The 18,156-nt window shown below is 43.1% G+C and overlaps 1 protein-coding gene and 1 long non-coding RNA gene across 2 annotated transcripts; one reads left to right on the top strand and one right to left on the bottom strand.

The window, feature by feature from the left end:
* The first annotated feature begins 9,759 nt into the window (after nucleotides 1-9,759).
* On the top strand, nucleotides 9,760-11,033 carry LOC309347762. Its single transcript, XR_014159027.1, has 2 exons — nucleotides 9,760-10,018; nucleotides 10,756-11,033. It is a non-coding gene; the product is annotated as an uncharacterized lncRNA (long non-coding RNA).
* A 1,273-nt stretch (nucleotides 11,034-12,306) lies between these two features.
* BMP10 (bone morphogenetic protein 10) lies at nucleotides 12,307-17,613 on the bottom strand. Its single transcript, XM_081868490.1, has 2 exons — nucleotides 17,062-17,613; nucleotides 12,307-13,590 (listed from the first exon to the last, which is right to left on the bottom strand). Exons 1-2 carry the CDS (start codon nucleotides 17,369-17,371, stop codon nucleotides 12,650-12,652), a joined length of 1,251 nt encoding a protein of 416 aa, XP_081724616.1. The 5' UTR covers nucleotides 17,372-17,613; the 3' UTR covers nucleotides 12,307-12,649.
* Nucleotides 17,614-18,156: the final 543 nt, after the last annotated feature.

Genomic DNA, 18,156 nt, shown 5'->3' with positions numbered 1-18,156 from the left:
TGCGACTGTTCTTCATCAGGGAGCATTACAGCATTAGTCAGTGAGTCGTTTTATTAGCTAGGGAGCAATAGCCCTTCCCATTGTCTCAGGAATTGGGTAATCACCATCTCAAAGGAATGGCCAGACTACCGGGAAAGGCAATCAGATAAGACATTATCAGATAACCTGGCAGACAAGAAAAACAACAACATTCAAATTTCTGTTGTAGACCGCCTTTTCTGTGATGTAGATATGATATATGGAGATATAGAGGGGTGGTCTTGGACTTCAGGGCAGGGAATTTAAAATGTCTATATAAGGGCAGGCACACCTTTGTTCCAGGTCCTCCTCCTTTCCTGCGTGTGAGGGGAGCACCCTGTTGCAACAGGTTTAATAATGATCAGGCTTACTAGCTGCTTTGCTTCTCAGTATTCTCTGGTTGGCCTCTGTTATTTTCTCTTTTTTTAAAAAAAAAAATAATAACATTTTTTATTAACAGACCAATCAAATCAAATCACATTAACTCCAAATTACAAAGCCAAATTTTAAATTTTTGTTGGGGGTACCCATAATTCAACTTCCGAAAGGGATCCAATCATCTTGTTGCTGCTGCTTTGATGTCCACCAATCTATCCAAATGATGTTCACAATTCTATCCAGTCCTTTCTTGTTGTTTTCCACATCTCTTCTTGTTGTTTTCATATATTTTTCCTTTTTCTTTGTGACCTCTGATAGTCTCCACAAGCGAGTTGAAACCAATTGTAGTCCTGTGTGGGTTTTTCCATTCATCCAAGGGTCATATTCAGACGGCTGCCGCTTTTCATCACTTCCATAAATAAACACACTCTTGCTACTCGCTAATCTTCACAGGTCTGTCACTCCCTTTCTCAATCTTCTGAGGAGGTTCTGCCAGAAATCCCATATGAAAACAAATCCGAAGCTTCCTCTTCCTCAGTCATCAGTCTTTTGACAAAACCTGCCAACATGGTGACTCCCTTTTTATTGCTGCCCCATTCCAAAAGCCCTTATTTTTTTTCCAGATCTCCATAAGCCAAACTTTTGGTTAATAATTCATTTCCACACAGTTTTTAATCATCCCGCTTAGGTCAGTTATGTGATGGTTCTTTCTTGGGGAGGGGTTCTTGGGTAATCACATAGAAGAAAAGAAAAAAGCCCCCCCCCCATCCAGTCCCGTTCCGACATACCAACCCTTTGATGTATCTTCTTCATGATATATTCCTGTTAAATCCAACCGGTCGCTCTTACTTCACAGAGGTCACTTCAGTTAGCAGTCTTAACTCCCGTTCTTCACTTGAAATATGAGCATTTGCTTCTTCTCTAATTGTTTATTTTGAGCTCCTGCAGCCAGTTCGCGCGATCAGGGACAGCGTCCGGGAGAGCCGGCTCCCACGGAGGCCGTGTGCCTAGCGCCTTCACCCCCTTCTTTCGAATTCGGGGGGTGATTTATGGCAACTGCAGGCAAGGCAGTGTTTCCCCATTCCCTGGGGCAACAAGGGAGGCTGCATACTCCCATATCAGCCTCTTAATTACCCCGTGTGAGCCGGAGAGATGGTATTGTCGGCCATCTTCCAATGCGTCCCTGGTGGCCCCCCACCTCTGTTATTTTCTCCTACTGATAGGGAACTCGCTTAAGAACTCTATACGGGCTCTTTATGGATACCCCATAAGGGAAGAAGGGCAGGTTTGTTTACAATACTCCAAATGATACGTCATTCACAATGTTCATCCCACCCCCCCTTTCCCCTGATATTTCCTTTGCTTTGAAATGAATGATGTGGAGGGACACAATAACATTGCCATTAATTAAATAATCATATGTTAAATTTGGCCACCGTGGACAGCAAGGCTAGAGTAGTTTTAAATGGAAGGCAAACCGCAGCAGAAGGGAAGCAGTGCTGCTTGCAACTAATATGTGTCAGAACAGGCCTTGCTAACTTCTTGCGTCTATAGTCTTCATTCTCTGTATCGCTGCACTGGACTTAAGGCACCTGATATCTCCAGGTTTGGCGCATATTTGCTGTCATGTGAAGAGTGCAGTGAGGACTTGGAACCATTGTCAAGAGACCTTTCCAGGTCTTGTTCTAGGGAAAAGGGCATATTTTTATTTACAACAGTACATTTATGCACACACACACACACACACACACACACACACACATATATATATGACCTTATTTTTTTTAATACAGGAGACTGGAAAAAAGAGACTGGCTCATATCCCCTTGCCTGAATGCTGTTTCCAAGGACAAATGAACACGTGAACTGGGACAATTTTTGCTTCTGTGACTGATCAGAGCAGAATTATTATTTTTAAAAAAATATTTATTACTTTTCCAACAATTTAAACACTACAAAAAAGAAGAACAATACAATACAATACGAAAACACTACATAACACTAACACATTAAACTAACAAAACAAAACAAAACAAAACAAAACAAAACAAAACAAAACAAAAGCAGTTCAAAACACATCAAATAATTTCAGTATCTTATCTTTCATTCACTTATTTCCGTGACCTCCTCACACCTTCCTTTTTGTATTCCACTTCTGTTAATTGTTTCAGCAATTCCTTTCCATCTTCCTCTGTTTTCTATCCTATAATTATCTTAGCACATTCTAACCTTATTTTTCCTTTAATACTCTATTAATCTGTTTATACTTAATTCCTTATAACATTTCTACTAAAGCCATATAACTTCATTCCAACATTTTTCTAACATTCATTAATTTTACAGTATTTCCATAAATAATCTTTAAACTTTTTCCAGTCTTCCTCCACCGACTCTTCTCCCGGGTCTCGGATTCTGCCAGTCATTTCCGCCAGTTCTATATAGTCCATCAACTTCATCTGCCATTCTTCCCGGGTGGGTAAATATTGTGTCTTCCAATATTTTGCGATGAGTATTCTTGCTGCTGTTGTTGCATACATGAAAAATGTTCTATCCTTCTTTGGCACTAATTGGGCGACCATGGCCAGGAGAAAGGCCTCTGGTTTCTTCAGGAAGGTATATTTAAATACCTTTTTCATTTCGTTATAAATCATCTCCCAGAATGTCTTAATCCTTGGGCATGTCCACCAAAGGTGAAAGAATGGACCTTCAATCTCATTACATTTCCAACATTTATTATCGGGCAAATGGTAAATTTTTGCAAGCTTGACTGGTGTCATGTATCACCTATAAATCATTTTCATTAAGTTTTCTCTTAGGGCATTACATGCCGTGAATTTCATACCTGTGGTCCATAACTGTTCCCAGTCAGCCATCATTATGTTAAGTCCAACATCTTGTGTCCATTTAATCATATCAGATTTCACCATTTCATCCTGAGTGTTCCATTTCAACAGCAAGTTATACATTCTTGACAAATTCTTGATTTTTGAATCTAACAATTCTGTTTCCAATTTTGATTTTTCCACCTGGAAACCAACTTTTTTGTCCAAATTGTATGCCTCCATTATTTGATAATAATGGAGCCAATCTCGCACTTTATTTTTCAATTTTTCAAAACTCTGCAATTTTATTCTGTCTCCATCTTGTTCCAAAATTTCCCAATATTTCGGCCATTTGGCCTCCGTATTGAGTTTTTTCTGTGCCTTCGCTTCCATTGGTGACAACCATCTTGGGGTTTTCTTTTCTAACAAATCCTTATATCTTATCCAAACATTAAACAATGCTTTTCTAACAATATGATTTTTTAAAGCTTTGAGTGCTTTTACCTTATCATACCACAAATATTGAAACCTTCTAGATCCAACACGTCAGTGTTTTCAAGAAGCAGCCATTCTCTCAGCCAGCAAAAAGCAGCTGATTCATAGTACAGTTTAAGGTCTGGCAGGGAAAATCCACCTCTTTCTTTGGCATCAGTTAATATCTTAAATTTTATTCGAGGCTTCTTGTCCTGCCAAACAAATCTGGAAATATCTTTATCTTATCCAATATCTTATCCAAAATTTGCAATGTTTGAAACAAAAACAACATCCTTGGCAGCACATTCATTTTTATCACAGCAATTCGGCCTAACAATGATAACTTCAAATTTGTCCATATTTCTAAATCCTTTTTCACTTCAATCCAACATTTTTCATAATTATCCTTAAATAAATTCACATTTTTGGCAGTCATATTAACCCCTAAATATTTCACTTTCTTAACCAATGTTAATCCTGATCAGAGCAGAATTATCCACCATACCTAATGAAGACATTTCCAGGTTCAAGGGCATCTGCAGGGAGCTGGGAGAGAACTCTGCTTGAAACCCTGCTGCCAGCCAGTTGTACACAATACTGAGCTAAGTGGACCCAAGGGTCTGACGACGGATAGGGCAGCTTCCGATGTTCCTATGACTCCTTGTTCTTCTAGTTTGATAATGAATTATAAGGCTAGTTTAAGTCGCCTTTTAGGGTTTCCCTGAAGTTCCCTGATTCCCTTCTCTTCAGATCTGCCCTCCTGTTGCTTCAGGTGACATAGCACACACTAGAGCAGGGGTCAGCAAACTTTTTCAGCAGGGGGCCGGTCCACTGTCCCTCAGACCTTGTGGGGGGCCGGACTATATTTTGAAAAAAATAAATAAATGAACGAATTCCTATGCCCCACAAATAACCCAGAGATGCATTTTAAATAAATGGACACATTCTACTCATGTAAAAACACGTTGATTCCTGGACCGTCCGTGGGCCGGATTCAGCCCCCGGGCGTTAGGTTGCCCTGGGTTAGAGTATCACAGGGTCTAAAGTTTAGGCTGCGGTTCTGGCACTTTGGTCAGTGCAAACTTGCAGCCGTGCTCCTTTTGTCCCTTTTGACTCTGGCTGAGCTGTGGTGGTGGTGGTGGTGACAGCTCAGGAAATGGATCCCACAATAAAATCTGTGCAAGTAGCGATTGAGAAGACTCTAATCTCTGCGGAGATAAGGAGTTGCTACAGCAAACGACAACATGAGCCCGAAAGTGATGGATGCTGGGAATGTTTGGTGACTGTTGTTCTTCAGCTCCTGTGGCTTGTGGCTTTCAGAGGCCCTGCTCTGAAAGCTCCTCATTTAACTCAGCACGGAGCTTTTCAACACTATCTGGGGCTCACGCCTTCCTTAACCTCATCAGATTGAGGGCCAAGGGTGCCTGTGCTGGAAGCTGCAGAGAGCAAATATTGACAATATTGTTATTTGTAAAGGTATGGCTGTTTTTGGGTCAAGGTGCTCTCCAAGACATTTTGGTGCTTGAGGTAATACATTTGAAATCACACAAATGCAGAGAGCGTGTTTTCAACAACCTCTGCTTTAACCTTGCACTCTCCCCTCTCTCCTTGGTGTTGAAGGTGCTGTCACCTTGGTATTGGGTAGCTTAAATTTTCTCTGTATGGGGTTCACAAAGACACCCTCCCCATGGTTTAAGGGTTAGCCTCATTTCAGGTCTTGTTGTAAGAATTTTTAGGTTATACACACACACACACACACACACACACACATACACCCACCCACCCACCCACCCACCGTATTTTTCGCTCTATAAGACGCACCAGACCACAAGACGCACCTAGTTTTTGGAGGAGGAAAACAAGGAAAAAAAATATTCTGAATCTCAGAAGCCAGAACAGCAAGAGGGATTGCTGCGCAGTGAAAGCAGCAATCCCTCTTGCTGTTCTGGCTTCTGGGATAGCTGTGCATCCTGCATTCGCTCCATAAGATGCACACACATTTCCCCTTACTTTCTAGGAGGGAAAAAGTGAGTCTTATAGAGCAAAAAATACGATATATATATATATATATATATACCAAGTAAACACATATATAAATATATAAACCACATGTCCAAAACCCACAGGAAAAGTCCTAAAGCCATTTTGACTCTTTCAGTCACCTCAAATATTTCTCTACAAGGTTGAAGGAAATGCAGAAACCTCCCCATTGTCTCTGTCCTCACAAATCCTGCCTTAAGGGCACATTTAAGGTGTGAATAGGGTGAGCCTGTGACCTGGCTCAGGAATTAAGTATTATCATTACAAAAGGATGATCAGGCTCCCCAGATAATCTAGTCAAGTGACCATTAACAGGTAACCTGGCAGACAGGGTAAAAACAACACACTCAGATTTTTGTTGTAGACCGCCTTTTTTGTGATGTAGGTATGATGTATCTGGGGGGGTGGTCTTGGGCTACACCCCATCTGTGATGTATGTATGATGTTTCTGGGGGTGGTCTTGGATTCCAGGGCGGGCAGTTTATGTCTATATAAGGGTGGGCACACCTTTGTTCTGGGGTCCTCCTCCTTTCCTGCATGTGAGGGGAGCACCCTGTTGCATCAGCTTTAATAAAGATCAGGCTTACTAACTGCTTTGCTTCTCAGTATTCTCTGGTTGGTCTCTGTTATTCTTTCCTACTGACTGAGAACCTACAAAATGACTCTATATGAGCTCTTGGGTACCCCATAAGGGAAAAGGAGGAGTTATTTTTACTTATATCAGTCTGTTCCCCTGCAGTGGGAGAGATCCCTGGAGATTCATCATATCTTTGTAATATGCACACTGAGTTTGTGAGAACAGTTGGCACCAGCCTGCTAAGCAGCATTACCTCCCCCCAGACAAACAATATTCTATGGAGACACCCTCCCCCCCCAAGCATAACAAGCAGGAAAAATCCCAGTTTAAGGCCGGCTACAAAAATCAGTGTTCTCTTTCCAGTGAGCTTTCTTCGCTTTGCCACATAGCTATCTAGAGTGAGACCACTAGGCTCAGGAAGCTTCCAGATGGCCTTTGTAACGAACATTCACCCTGATTTGTTTGCATGGAGATTACATGACAGCTGCATACACCTCAACTGTCCCAATTTAAGCAGGACACCCCGTTTTGAGAGCCATGCTCTTGCACGAGTCACCTGGCTCCCACGAGATCGCAGCCCCAAAAGATGTGTGTTTGGGGGAAGGGACTCTCACGTGACTCGTACAGGGGTATGGCCCCCAAAGACACGTATCTGAGTTTTACTCTGGGACGTGTTGGAGGGTGTGCAGTTGGTTATTTAATGACTCCGATTTGCAAGGAGGCTAGGCTATGTTATAGGGACGCAGGTGGCACTGTGGGTTAAACCAAAAAGCCTAGGACTTGCCGATCAGAAGGTCGGCGGTTTGAATCCCCGCGACAGGGTGAGCTCCCGTTGCTCTGTCCCAGCTCCTGCCAACCTAGCAGTTCGAAAGCACGTCAAAGTGCAAGTAGATAAATAGGTACCACTCCAGCGGGAAGGTAAACGGTGTTTCCGTGCACTGCTCTGGTTCGCTAGAAGCAGATTAGTCATGCTGGTTAGTCATGCTGGCCACATGACCCGGAAGCTGTCTGCGGACAAACGCCAGCTCCCTTGGCCAGTAAAGCGAGATGAGCGCTGCAGTCCTAGAGTCATGACTGGACCTAATGGTCAGGGATCCCTTTACCTTTACCTTTAGGCTATGTTATATCAAAGCAAGTGCCAACCCATCCTTTCCACTGGTCACAACAAGTCTAGTGTTTCAGGGAGGTGGGTTTGTTATGCAGGATTTCCAGATCAACTAGAATTGGAAACAAAGAATTGTAGAGTTGGAAGGTACCCAAAGAGACGTCTAGTAGTCCATCTAGCAGGAATCACAGCTAAATTGCACAACCTGAGTTTGCTGGTAGACAACTGAATCTCATCTGAATGTAGGGACAGTGTCCTCAAACAGTACCTCCTAAAATTGCTCATTCAGATAGCATCTCATAACAATAAGTTCTCATCAGTGAAATATCATCAGCCAATCTGCTGCTACCTTTGAGCTAGCAGCCAACTTAAAGACCACCGATTCTTCCTTGACACACTAGGGTAGCATTTCTGGTTTTTCACAACACCCCTATAAACTCACATTTAATGGCACGTGACATTTGAGGTGCCCAAATGAACGTTTAAATGAACGTATAGTTTTCCCTTCCCTCACCAGACTCCACTGGAGTTTTCCCACCATTTTATTGCCACTCCTTTGTGTCCCTCCCGATGGTTAGGCAGGTGCCCCTTAGTTTTGCCGAAGTCTCAGGTGCTTAACTGCTTATCTAGAGACATTTTCAGTAGCCAGCCCTGCTGTGCTGGTCATAAAGGACAAAACGGGCTTTTTCAAGAAGAATAACCCAACGCAGTAACTTAGGGCATAGACTCTATCCTATCAAAAGAGAGTTTCAGCTTCCAATTGGCATCAAAAGGCAATAAGAACTGCAAGGCTATGTTGTAGGAGACAGAGTTGCTTGGGAAAGTTGGACCAACTCCATTACAAAGACTGAAGAGTTAGCCATAGCCTAGTGGGTAAGAGAATGAGCTTTTTAAAGAGGATGTATACATTTAATTATCTCCTATAAGCAGGGATGGCTCACCTATGGCCCTCCAGATGTTTGCTGAACTACAGTTCCCATCATCCCCAAACCATTTGCCATCCTGGCTGGGGCTGATGGGAACTGTAGTTCAAAATACCTGGAGAGCCCAAAGTTCCATAAGATTGCTCTATGCAGCAACATCTGGCTCCTCTTTTAATATTTTTCAGAACTCTGGGCAACTGTAAGCATATGATGGTGATCTACCTGAAGGCAGTCTGGGGAGGGGGCAAGTGTCAAACTATTGCCATATTCAACTAAAGAAGTAGTAGTCGAGTTTCTAGCTTTCTCCAGTCATTGGCTAAGACTATGGTTGGTTGATGTAAAAGACACCGTAGAAGCTGTTCAGCCAGCGGTTTTGAAGCTAAGTTTGTAAGGCATGGTCATCAAGGACTGTATGGAGGAAAAGGCTTGCTGTGGCCAATGGATGTGGCCAAGGCTTGCTGTGGCCAAGGCTTGCTGTGGCCAACGAGAACGCAAGAACATAAGACGCACCTGCTGGATCAGACCAATGACCACATCTAGTCCAGCACTCTGTATTTATGGTGGCCAACCAGTTGCCCCAATGGAAGCCAGTAAGCAGGATTTGAGCACAAGAGCACTCTTAGTTTTCGCCATTGGATACAATGCACCCTTTATTAGCAAATTAAGACATGGCACTCCATGTTTCACTTCTCTTTGGATATATAGGTCTGCTGAGGCCGCTTATGGCTACCTTATTTCCTTGCCTGCTATAACTTGGGCTGCTGCCGTCAGTTCTTTCCTGGCCAGCTATTTTTACCAGGAAAAGGGAAGAGGCATTGCAGATACACCCAACTCAGCATAGCCTGGGGGAATTTGTGGAGTAAACATTATCATTTGTAGACTGATAGGGCAGGTCTTCCAGGCAGGGCCGGAATACGATGGTGGCGGTGTTATGAGAGAGAGAAACTGCTTCTTTTCCCTTATGGGGTACCCAAAAGCCCCTTTTGTAGGTTCTCTATCGGTAGGAGAAAATAACAGAGACCAACCAGAGAATATTGAAAAGCAAAGCAGCTAGTTAGCCTGATCTTTATTAAAGCTGTTGCAACAGGGTGCCCCCCCACACACAAGGGGTGGGGTGGGATCCAGAACAAAGGTGTGCCCACCCTTATATAGACTTTTTAAATTGCCCACCCTCAAACTCCAGACCACCCCCAGAAACATCATACATACATCACAGGGGGCGGTCTAAAACAGAATCCTGAGTGTGTTGCTTATCTCCTGCCTGGCAGGTTACCTGGTTGCACTACCTGGGTTTTGGCCTCTCTTTTGTTATGATAACTACTCAATTCCTGAATCCAGATCACAGGTCACAGGCTCACCCTATTCACATCTTAAATGTGCCCTTAATGCAGGATTTGTGAGCACAGAGACAATGGAGACCTTCCAGAGAAATATTTGAGGTCAATTGGGGAGAGAGAAAATGGTTCCAGGATTTTTCTGTGGGTTTCAGACATGTGGTTCATATATTTATGTATGCGTTTGCTTGGTACATTATGAACATCTATTTTATATATATAAGACCTTAAAATTCTGATAACAGCGGGTTCTCAGAGTTTGTAAAATGTAGGGAAATCTCCACGGATCTCATATCTGTCCCTTGTGTTCAAGGACTTTGGACTAGCAAAAAAGAAAGGGGAAAGGGGTTGGCGCTTCCCCGAGATCTGCTTTTTAGCACCAAAGATTATCAAGAAGATCGGCAGAAGGGAAATGAAGAAGAGTTAAGAGCCTCGGATATCAGATCTTCAGGTTGATGGACGCTGGGAGGTTGATGGAACTGACGGCAGGGGCCAGGACCGGGGAGGGGAGACGGAGGAAAGAAATTGGGAATTTAAAGTGTATATAAGCAGATTTTTTTAAAAAAAAATTAATGAGAAATGGAAAAATCGTGGAATGAAATTTTTATGACCCTAGGGGAAATGTCTTAAGAGATTAAGTTCAATATATTAGTTTTAATGAGAAACAAGATTAAATAAAGTAAAAATGGATGATTAATTGGTGAAAGAAGAGAATGTTAAATTACAGTATATTAAGATAAATTATTAGGATAAAAACAAAGATGAAGGATTTGCTGAAATATCTAACTGAACCAGAATACAAAGAGGGGAGGTGTGAGGAGGTCAAGGAAATAAGTTAAAGAAGGAAAGTCATGTAAAGGTTTGATTTGTTCTTTTTCCCCCTTTTCCCCCCTTGATTCTATGCATTTTTTTTGTCTGTTTTCCATTTTTTATCTTTTTTCTTTGATGTGACTTGTTTTTATGTATTGCTTTCTTTTTTTGTTTAATTGGGTGTTTTTCTGTTGTTATCTTTTTTATTACTTATGTAAGCTTTAAAATTTTAATAAAAATATTTTTTTTAAAAAAAGAAAGAAATGGGAAAGAGAAAAAAAGCGACTGAATACTATATGCCACTATATTTTGTATTACACCGAGAAATTTAAAAAAGAGACAAATTATATATTTACAAAAGAAAACAATCGAGAAAATCCATAACACTTTTTTTTGCCGTTATTAGCGTCAAAATCCACATATGATTCAATGCACAGGATTGTCCACGTGTGTTTTACATACAGCACAAAAATAGAAGATTTTGTATTCTACATTATATTACAACAGTCAATAAATATATCAATAAATAACGGCTGCATGGATGTAGGTTAAGCTGGTTTGAGTTAGTCCTTGACGTTGTCTTTGGTGTTGATTCCCGTGAAGAGTCGAGAGTCCATTCTCTCAAAGGCAAGGCCTGTTATCTCATCCAGGGAATACAGCCTTGCCTTAAAAGTGTAAAACAAAGGCTGGAGACAGTACAGTAGGTTGCAGCCGAGGGCAGCACACTCAGCGTCAATTACACTTTCCAAAGAATCTGACAAATTCCCAGCTTAGTATAAATAAAGCACCAGGCCTATTGTTTCTCAGCTCCAACACCTTCTTATCGCAATGATTTGTTGGAGGGCGAGTGGCGGAAACATGACATGTGACTCCAGAGAGCACCGTCTTGTGAATTGACAGCTTCATAAAGGCAAAGACCCTCTCTTTGTCCGCAGAGATATTCCATTCTGACACGAAGCACAGTATAATTTCCCCTCTCCGTAGAATCTCAACAAGCACGCAAAGAGCATTGGGTCTTGCGGGGGGTGGGGGGGACAAATTCCAAGTCACCAGTATTTTTTTGGTCTATTTCTGTTGACAGTCATGGAGCAGATCATTAATGCAAGAGCAGAATATAGTTCTTGGCAGGTGCAACAAGGAAATTTTGAATTGCCAGCATTTATGCAAGTGTGTCTGTCTTAGGATAAGCCCCCACCAGACTGGTTACGCACAATGATCTTTCAAAGGAAAGGGTAGTGAAGTATTGTACCTTTCAAAAGTTGTGTAGGGTTGTACCAGGTGTTCTATAATCTGAGTCTGTAGCTGGACTCTCTTATGTGTGCTTACTTGAAGTTCTGTTCTGCTCCTAAATGATTAAAAACTAGGTCAAACAAAGTTGTGCAGAAAAGGGGACTTTGGTCAGTGCATCATCTCTACATGTCAACCATATCAGAATTACCTCATTGTCTATAACTACTGGAGATGCACAAACTCCCAGCCCTCCTTACCACCCAAGAGTCATGGCTCTGGAACAACCTTCCCTCTGGTGGAGTAGACCCAAAGCCTTAGTAGTGTTGCACAATTTGTGTCTGAGGCAATTTCTGGTGACCTGGGGGTGGGGGCTAGATCTGTGCACATCAACATTACAGATACCGTGTCCAGCAATTTTAATTTCTTCTGAATGCGTCATATAACCATCCAATTTAGTTCGTTCTCAGAAATATATTTAAAAATAACATCCTTCATGAGTACAGTATATTGCAAATCCTGACTTGGACACAAAATGGGGGAATTGAAATCTCAGTGGCCAGATTTGGGGGGGTTAGTTCACACAGTCAGCAGAAACGACTGCGAGGCATTTTATTTTGTAGGGGAGAATTGAACCATGGGCAGTTTGAAGTGGTATAATCTGGCAAAAGGGGAGAGAATTAACACTGGATTCTGCTGATTGTGTAAACTGACTCTTGAGTAAAGCGAAGAGCCACAATCCTGCTTTCTCCAAGCCATGAAAATGAAAAATACACCCCCTCTAATCCGTTGCCCATTTCCTTTGTCTCTAATTATCTGTACATGCCTCATTAAATAAACTTATTAAGTCTGTACAAATCAAAACTGTACAAATATACAGATGAAACAATTAAATAATCTGAGGAGGACCCAAAGCCCTATGGGTAGGGAGCATCCTTCTACTATCTGCATCCGCACTCTGAGACAGCCATGCCTTCGTAGTTGAGCTTGTAGGTGACGACCCCGTTATCTAAGAAGAGTAAGGAGATGGGATCCAGCTTGGTAGGTACACAACAAGCTGGAGAAGCTTTCTGGGGATCATTCAAGTGAATCAAAGTCCGGGCCTTGGCATGGGTGGTCGTGAGGTGATCGTCCAAAGGGAAGGAACAGGCTCCCCTGCACTGAGAGGCATCATAGCCTGGAGGTGCAATGATCCAGGAATCCCAGCCAATCTCCTTGAAATCCACATAGAGCGAAGTCTTTTTGCAGCTGCTCCCCTTGGCGTTCCTCCTTATCCGGGATGTGGAGTCGTAGATTATGTTGGATCTGATCTGCAGAAGTTTCTCCTTTCTGGGGCTGGTATGGAAATCATTCATGTCCAGGTCCTGGAAATCTTGCTCGTGCTCTATTATCTCATTCAGTTCGTGCTGCTCCTCTTTCTTGGCATGGCTTCGGTCGTCGGAAAACACAATGAGTAAAGGCTCATGTTTGGTCTCTGAATCGATGTCAATATCTGCTTTCCCTCCTCCGACGGCCTCCTCTCCCCCTCGGCTCTCAATCTGCACCTCCAGCTGATGAGTGGTGGAGTCTGAGTGATGCCACCTCCTGATGGCCTCCGTGACCTCAAACGTTTTCCATTCATTGTCGGTGCTGTAAATGTGCCGGGATGCCAGCACCTTCATTCTCCTCTCCTCTTCCTCCTTCCCTCTTCCACGGTCATTCTCAAGCACTTCCAGGATGGTGACTTTCCTGCTGAGACCATTGTAGAACATCCTGTCCTCCTGCACCAGAGTGTAGAGCCTCAATTCCGCCATGGTTATTTTCTCATGGTGTGGAATGGAGACGTTGAAGAGAAGAGGGTACCTCCGTATTCCATTGAAGTGGATGGGCTGCGGAATCTGCTCTGAAAATTAAAAGCAATCAAATGTTACCCTTCTTCCCTATATGGCCATGCTCACCAACAAAAGGGCGTCTATGCCTAGCAATGGGTCCCAAACCTTTTCAGGGCCTTGTCCCCTTGGTTCCATAAACTCCTCCCCAGTGACCCCTGCCTCACCCTATAAAAAGCATGGTTCAGAATAGCAGTGTGCATGGCCTACTGAAGATAACAATAGAATAAAATTCAAAACAACAACAGTTAATTGCACATTTATTCAAAATCCAATTAAAATGATTTAGTTCAACAAAATGGATGAACTTGATCCGGTGATTCTAACTTTTCAAAGTCTGATCGTCTGCCTGTTAGTACCCCTCCCACCGCCTGCCCCACCCCCAGGAGGTGGAAACCACCCATTTTGGGAACCACAGGGCTAGAGGAGACTTCTACACAACCAGATTGACTCCAGATTGACTATGACCCAAGAATCCTGAATATTGTAGTTTTGGGAGAGTTCAGGGGATCTTTTCTAAAAGACCCCCATGGGAATTTAATGCTGAGCTTAATCTGATTGACTGTGGCAGCCAGAGAGTGGGCCATTTCTTGTGCTTTTCTTGGTGGTCAAAGAAGAAGTGAGTAAGGCAAACGGAAAACTAGAGGAAGGGGAAATCTTTATACATTTCTATCTCACATATTGTCAAATGTAGCCAGAATTGTTTGGAGAGCTTCTACAGGAGGCTCTTACAAGAAAGAGGTAGGAAATATGCACTTGGTGAAATTTTGAAATTCAGGAAAGCAAGATAAATGTGGCAGGCCTGATGAGGCCCACAGGACAGAGCATTCCTTGACATTTGCTATAGACACCGCAAGGGTTTGCTTGCTGGTGAAGGTCATCTTGACAGCTCTAAAGTTGAGAAATGTGTGTTTAAAATCTACCGGAGTTTACTTGAAGACGGTCTGAGCTTTCATATGTGCATGAGCGCATTAGTAATCTCTTTTAATCGATGTCCGGAGAGGGTGGTAGTGTTAGTCTACTGCAGTGAAAATGAGAAAGAGTCCTGTAGCTTTTCAAGGTCCGTATAGTAAAAGCTATGGTTTTCCCAGTAGTGATGTATGGAAGTGAGAGCTGGACCATAAAGAAGGCTGCTTTTGAATTCTGGCGCTGGAGGAGACTCTTGAGAGTCCCATGGACTGCAAGAAGATCAAACCTATCCATTCTGAAGGAAATCTGCCCTGAGTGCTCACTGGAAGGACAGATCGTGAAGCTGAGGCTCCAATACTTTGGCCACCTCATGAGAAGAGAAGACTCCCTGGAGAAGGCCCTGATGTTGGGAAAGATGGAGGGCATAAGGAGAAGGGGACGACAGAGGACGAGATGGTTGGACAGTGTTCTCGAAGCTACCAGCATGAGTTTGGCCAAAGTGTGGGAGGCAGTGGAAGACAGGAGTGCCTGGCGTGCTCTGGTCCAGGGGGTCCCGAAGAGTCGGACACGACTAAACGATTAAACAACAACAACAAAGCTTTTCAAGACTCACAGATTCATGATGGCCTCATTAGACACAGCTGCTGATGTGGACTCTTCTCTATGAAAGCTGGTGCAGACTTTTAAAGTTCTGCTCAGCTCCTGCCTCTGAACAGTTAGCGGTGCCATAATTTGCAAGTTAGTTAAGATGGAGCGTGAGAGCGTAAAGCAAGTCAACTGTGATCTGCCACTAAATTTGCCCTTTGGCTTAAGTGACTTTCGAATTGGAATGTTAAAATGATCTTAGTAAGTGTTATTGACAAAAATGCTGCTTCTCCAAATCAGAAGCACATCATGAAAGTGGGATACACCCATCTCATTTTAAGAATGCATTTCTTGGTATGGCTTTTGTGATCAGGTCCACCACGCTGATTCATTCAGTCTTAGAGATTTGTATAGGAAAAGGTCGCACTTTGCAGGCAGGCTAGGAGACCGATTTATATAGGGAATGATTCACACCAAGCTGTTTTAAAAGGAAACAATGTCCCTATCTGCATTCACCCTTCCCCACATATCAATTAATGCAGACTGCTGGGTTTGGGTTCCATTGACTTCAGAATTTCTAAATGGAGAATTTCGGTTCATCCTGAGTCCTTCCCCATAGCTGACAACAGGACTGCCAGTGTCTAAGCTGCATCCATGGAAACAAGATTCCAGGACACGATTCAAAGGAAACTGAAGGATCTCAGTAAGTGCCATTGTGTCTACATTTCCTGAATCTCAGTTTATAAGATGCTGATTATGAAAACAGAAAGGAAAAGCATGCCACTCTCAAAAAAGTATGATTGTTATTGAGAAGCACTAAGAGCTATGTGGACATTGAACATCTTTTGCTTTCATACAAAATCTGAAAACTTGCAAAAGCCCCAGATATTTTTAGTTGGTTGGAGGCTGCAACCCTGCCTATTTATTTGGGAGTAAGCTCTATCAAATCCAGTAGGATTTGCCTCTGATCTCACTGATTCTTTAGAGTTTTGGAAAAAAACCTTCTAGGTAGAAGGAAATATTTTTATTGCATCGATTTTTGGGGTGGGAAGCTGAGTATGTAGGAGGAAGCAGAGTATCCCTTTGAATGGATAGTCCTATTCATCCAGCCCTCCAGATGTTGGTGGCTGCCACTTCCATAAGCTTCAATCAGCACAGTCAATGTTCAGGGATCCACTTCTCCAACAACATCTGGAGTGCACTATGTGGCACATCTGATGACCAAGTTACCCATGTAAATACCAATGGCATGTAGCTCATGTGCCACTAATACATTCTATATATTTATATAGAAAATGAGCATAATAACTGATGAAATATTTTGCTATCAAAAGCAATATACAAACAACATATACAACCCCCCTGAAAGATCTCTGACACAATATCCATTGAAATCAGTGGGAGCTGAGTGGGATGGCAGTAGTGTGTTTGCGCAACAGCTCATGCAGAGGAAATGCTAAGCAGATTACTTCTGTTCTGCTTACTTCTAGGAACATCGGAAGCTGTTGGTCCATCTTGCTTGATATTGTCAACAGTCCAAAGTTTCAGGCAGCCCTACCTAAGAGGTCCCAGGGATTAAACCTAGGTCCTTCTGCATGTGAAAAAGATGACCCGACACTGGAAAAACCACTGAGCTACCAAAGAAGGCAACCATGACTATCTTCAAAGGAGCATTTTAAGTAAGACTTGGGCAGGGGGAGGAGATTCTCCATTTAGATCTCAAAATTAGTAGTCACCTTTTCAAAAAGCATCCCTGATAGATATTTAAAAACCAAGTGTGCCATGCACTTGAAAATCCAGCAGATGGTTCAAATGACTTGCAGTCATTTGTCAAACAGCTGGGTGGGCAGATAAGGTGTGGGGTCCACCAAGCAGCAGGTCAACCACCTTGACACCTGCTTAGCTGGATCACTTTGCTAATAAATCATCCATCAAACTTCCCCTCTGCATCCTAACTGCAACACCTAACAGGCTTGGTTAAGAGACCTTACCTTCATTTTTGAAGCTTCTGATGATGTTGGCTGATGGCATGGAGGTCTTATCAGTGGCAAACCTGTTAAAGAGCTCTAGCATGTATTCCGGAGGGTCCACCTTGGCTGCCGTCTCTTGCAGGGGGATGTTGGAGATGTTGAGCGCCTTCAGCAACTCGTTCTGCAAAGTCTGAAGCAAGGCATCCTGTTCATCAAAGAACGGCCTGTCTTCCTCCAGGAGAGGCATGTCTAGGCTCATGATGGGACTACCGTTTGCAAGGTGCACTAGAATGGAGACGGCTGCCCACAGCTGAAAGCCTGCTGGTTCCATGGCCTCGTTCTAGCTGGCCACAGGACTCGACAAAAGCGTTGCTCTGGTGCCGCCTATTTTATCCCCCCGCAAATGGGTATCAACGTCTTGTGTCACTGACGGTTGACAAGTTTGGAAATTGGAGCTTGTGATCCAACTCTCTCTCTTGTTTCCACACCCCCATCCAGGTCCCAGTAATTGGACAGAGCTGGCGGTGCCTCCTATACAAGCCCTTCAGGCTCTTATCTCTTCCAATGTAAGCTTGTTCACCAGATTTCGGTTGCTATCTCACAATCCTCCTTCCTCTTAATGAGCATTTTGTAAACATTCCACATTGGGATGCTATGAACTAGTGCAATTCCCCCTTGCTTTTTTTCTGCGTGGGACCTGACTCCCCCCTCCGCCCCTTGCCACTGCTAACGTCTTTGGACCCAGCTGACCATTTTGAAACCAAGTCTCTTTGCTTTGTTGCGATTTCAGCTAAACATGCGCATGGCATAGGAGTATCCATGGTCCATGCTATAACCAAGTTTCTGCCAATCCAGAGTAGACCTCTGCAAAGCGGCAAGTAAACGTTTGCTCCAAGGGGAGACTGAAAAACGCTCAGGAGTTGGAAGTAAAAGCTTAGGGCAAATGATGGTTTGGAAGACTGTTTCAATGTACAAGAAGCATATGGACATGAGAAGAGCCTGCTGGAAGATGGCTATCATATCTCTTCTTAGTCTCCTCTTCTCCAAGCTACACATCCCCAGATCCATCAACCATTCTTCATATGGCTTGGTTTCCAGACCCTTGATCATCTTGGC

The sequence above is a fragment of the Podarcis erhardii genome (assembly GCF_964252035.2).
Source record: "Podarcis erhardii genome assembly, chromosome: 7".
Taxonomy (NCBI): domain Eukaryota; kingdom Metazoa; phylum Chordata; class Lepidosauria; order Squamata; family Lacertidae; genus Podarcis; species Podarcis erhardii.
Note: the sequence above shows the minus strand (reverse complement) of the source record. Positions and strands in the feature narration are given on the sequence as shown.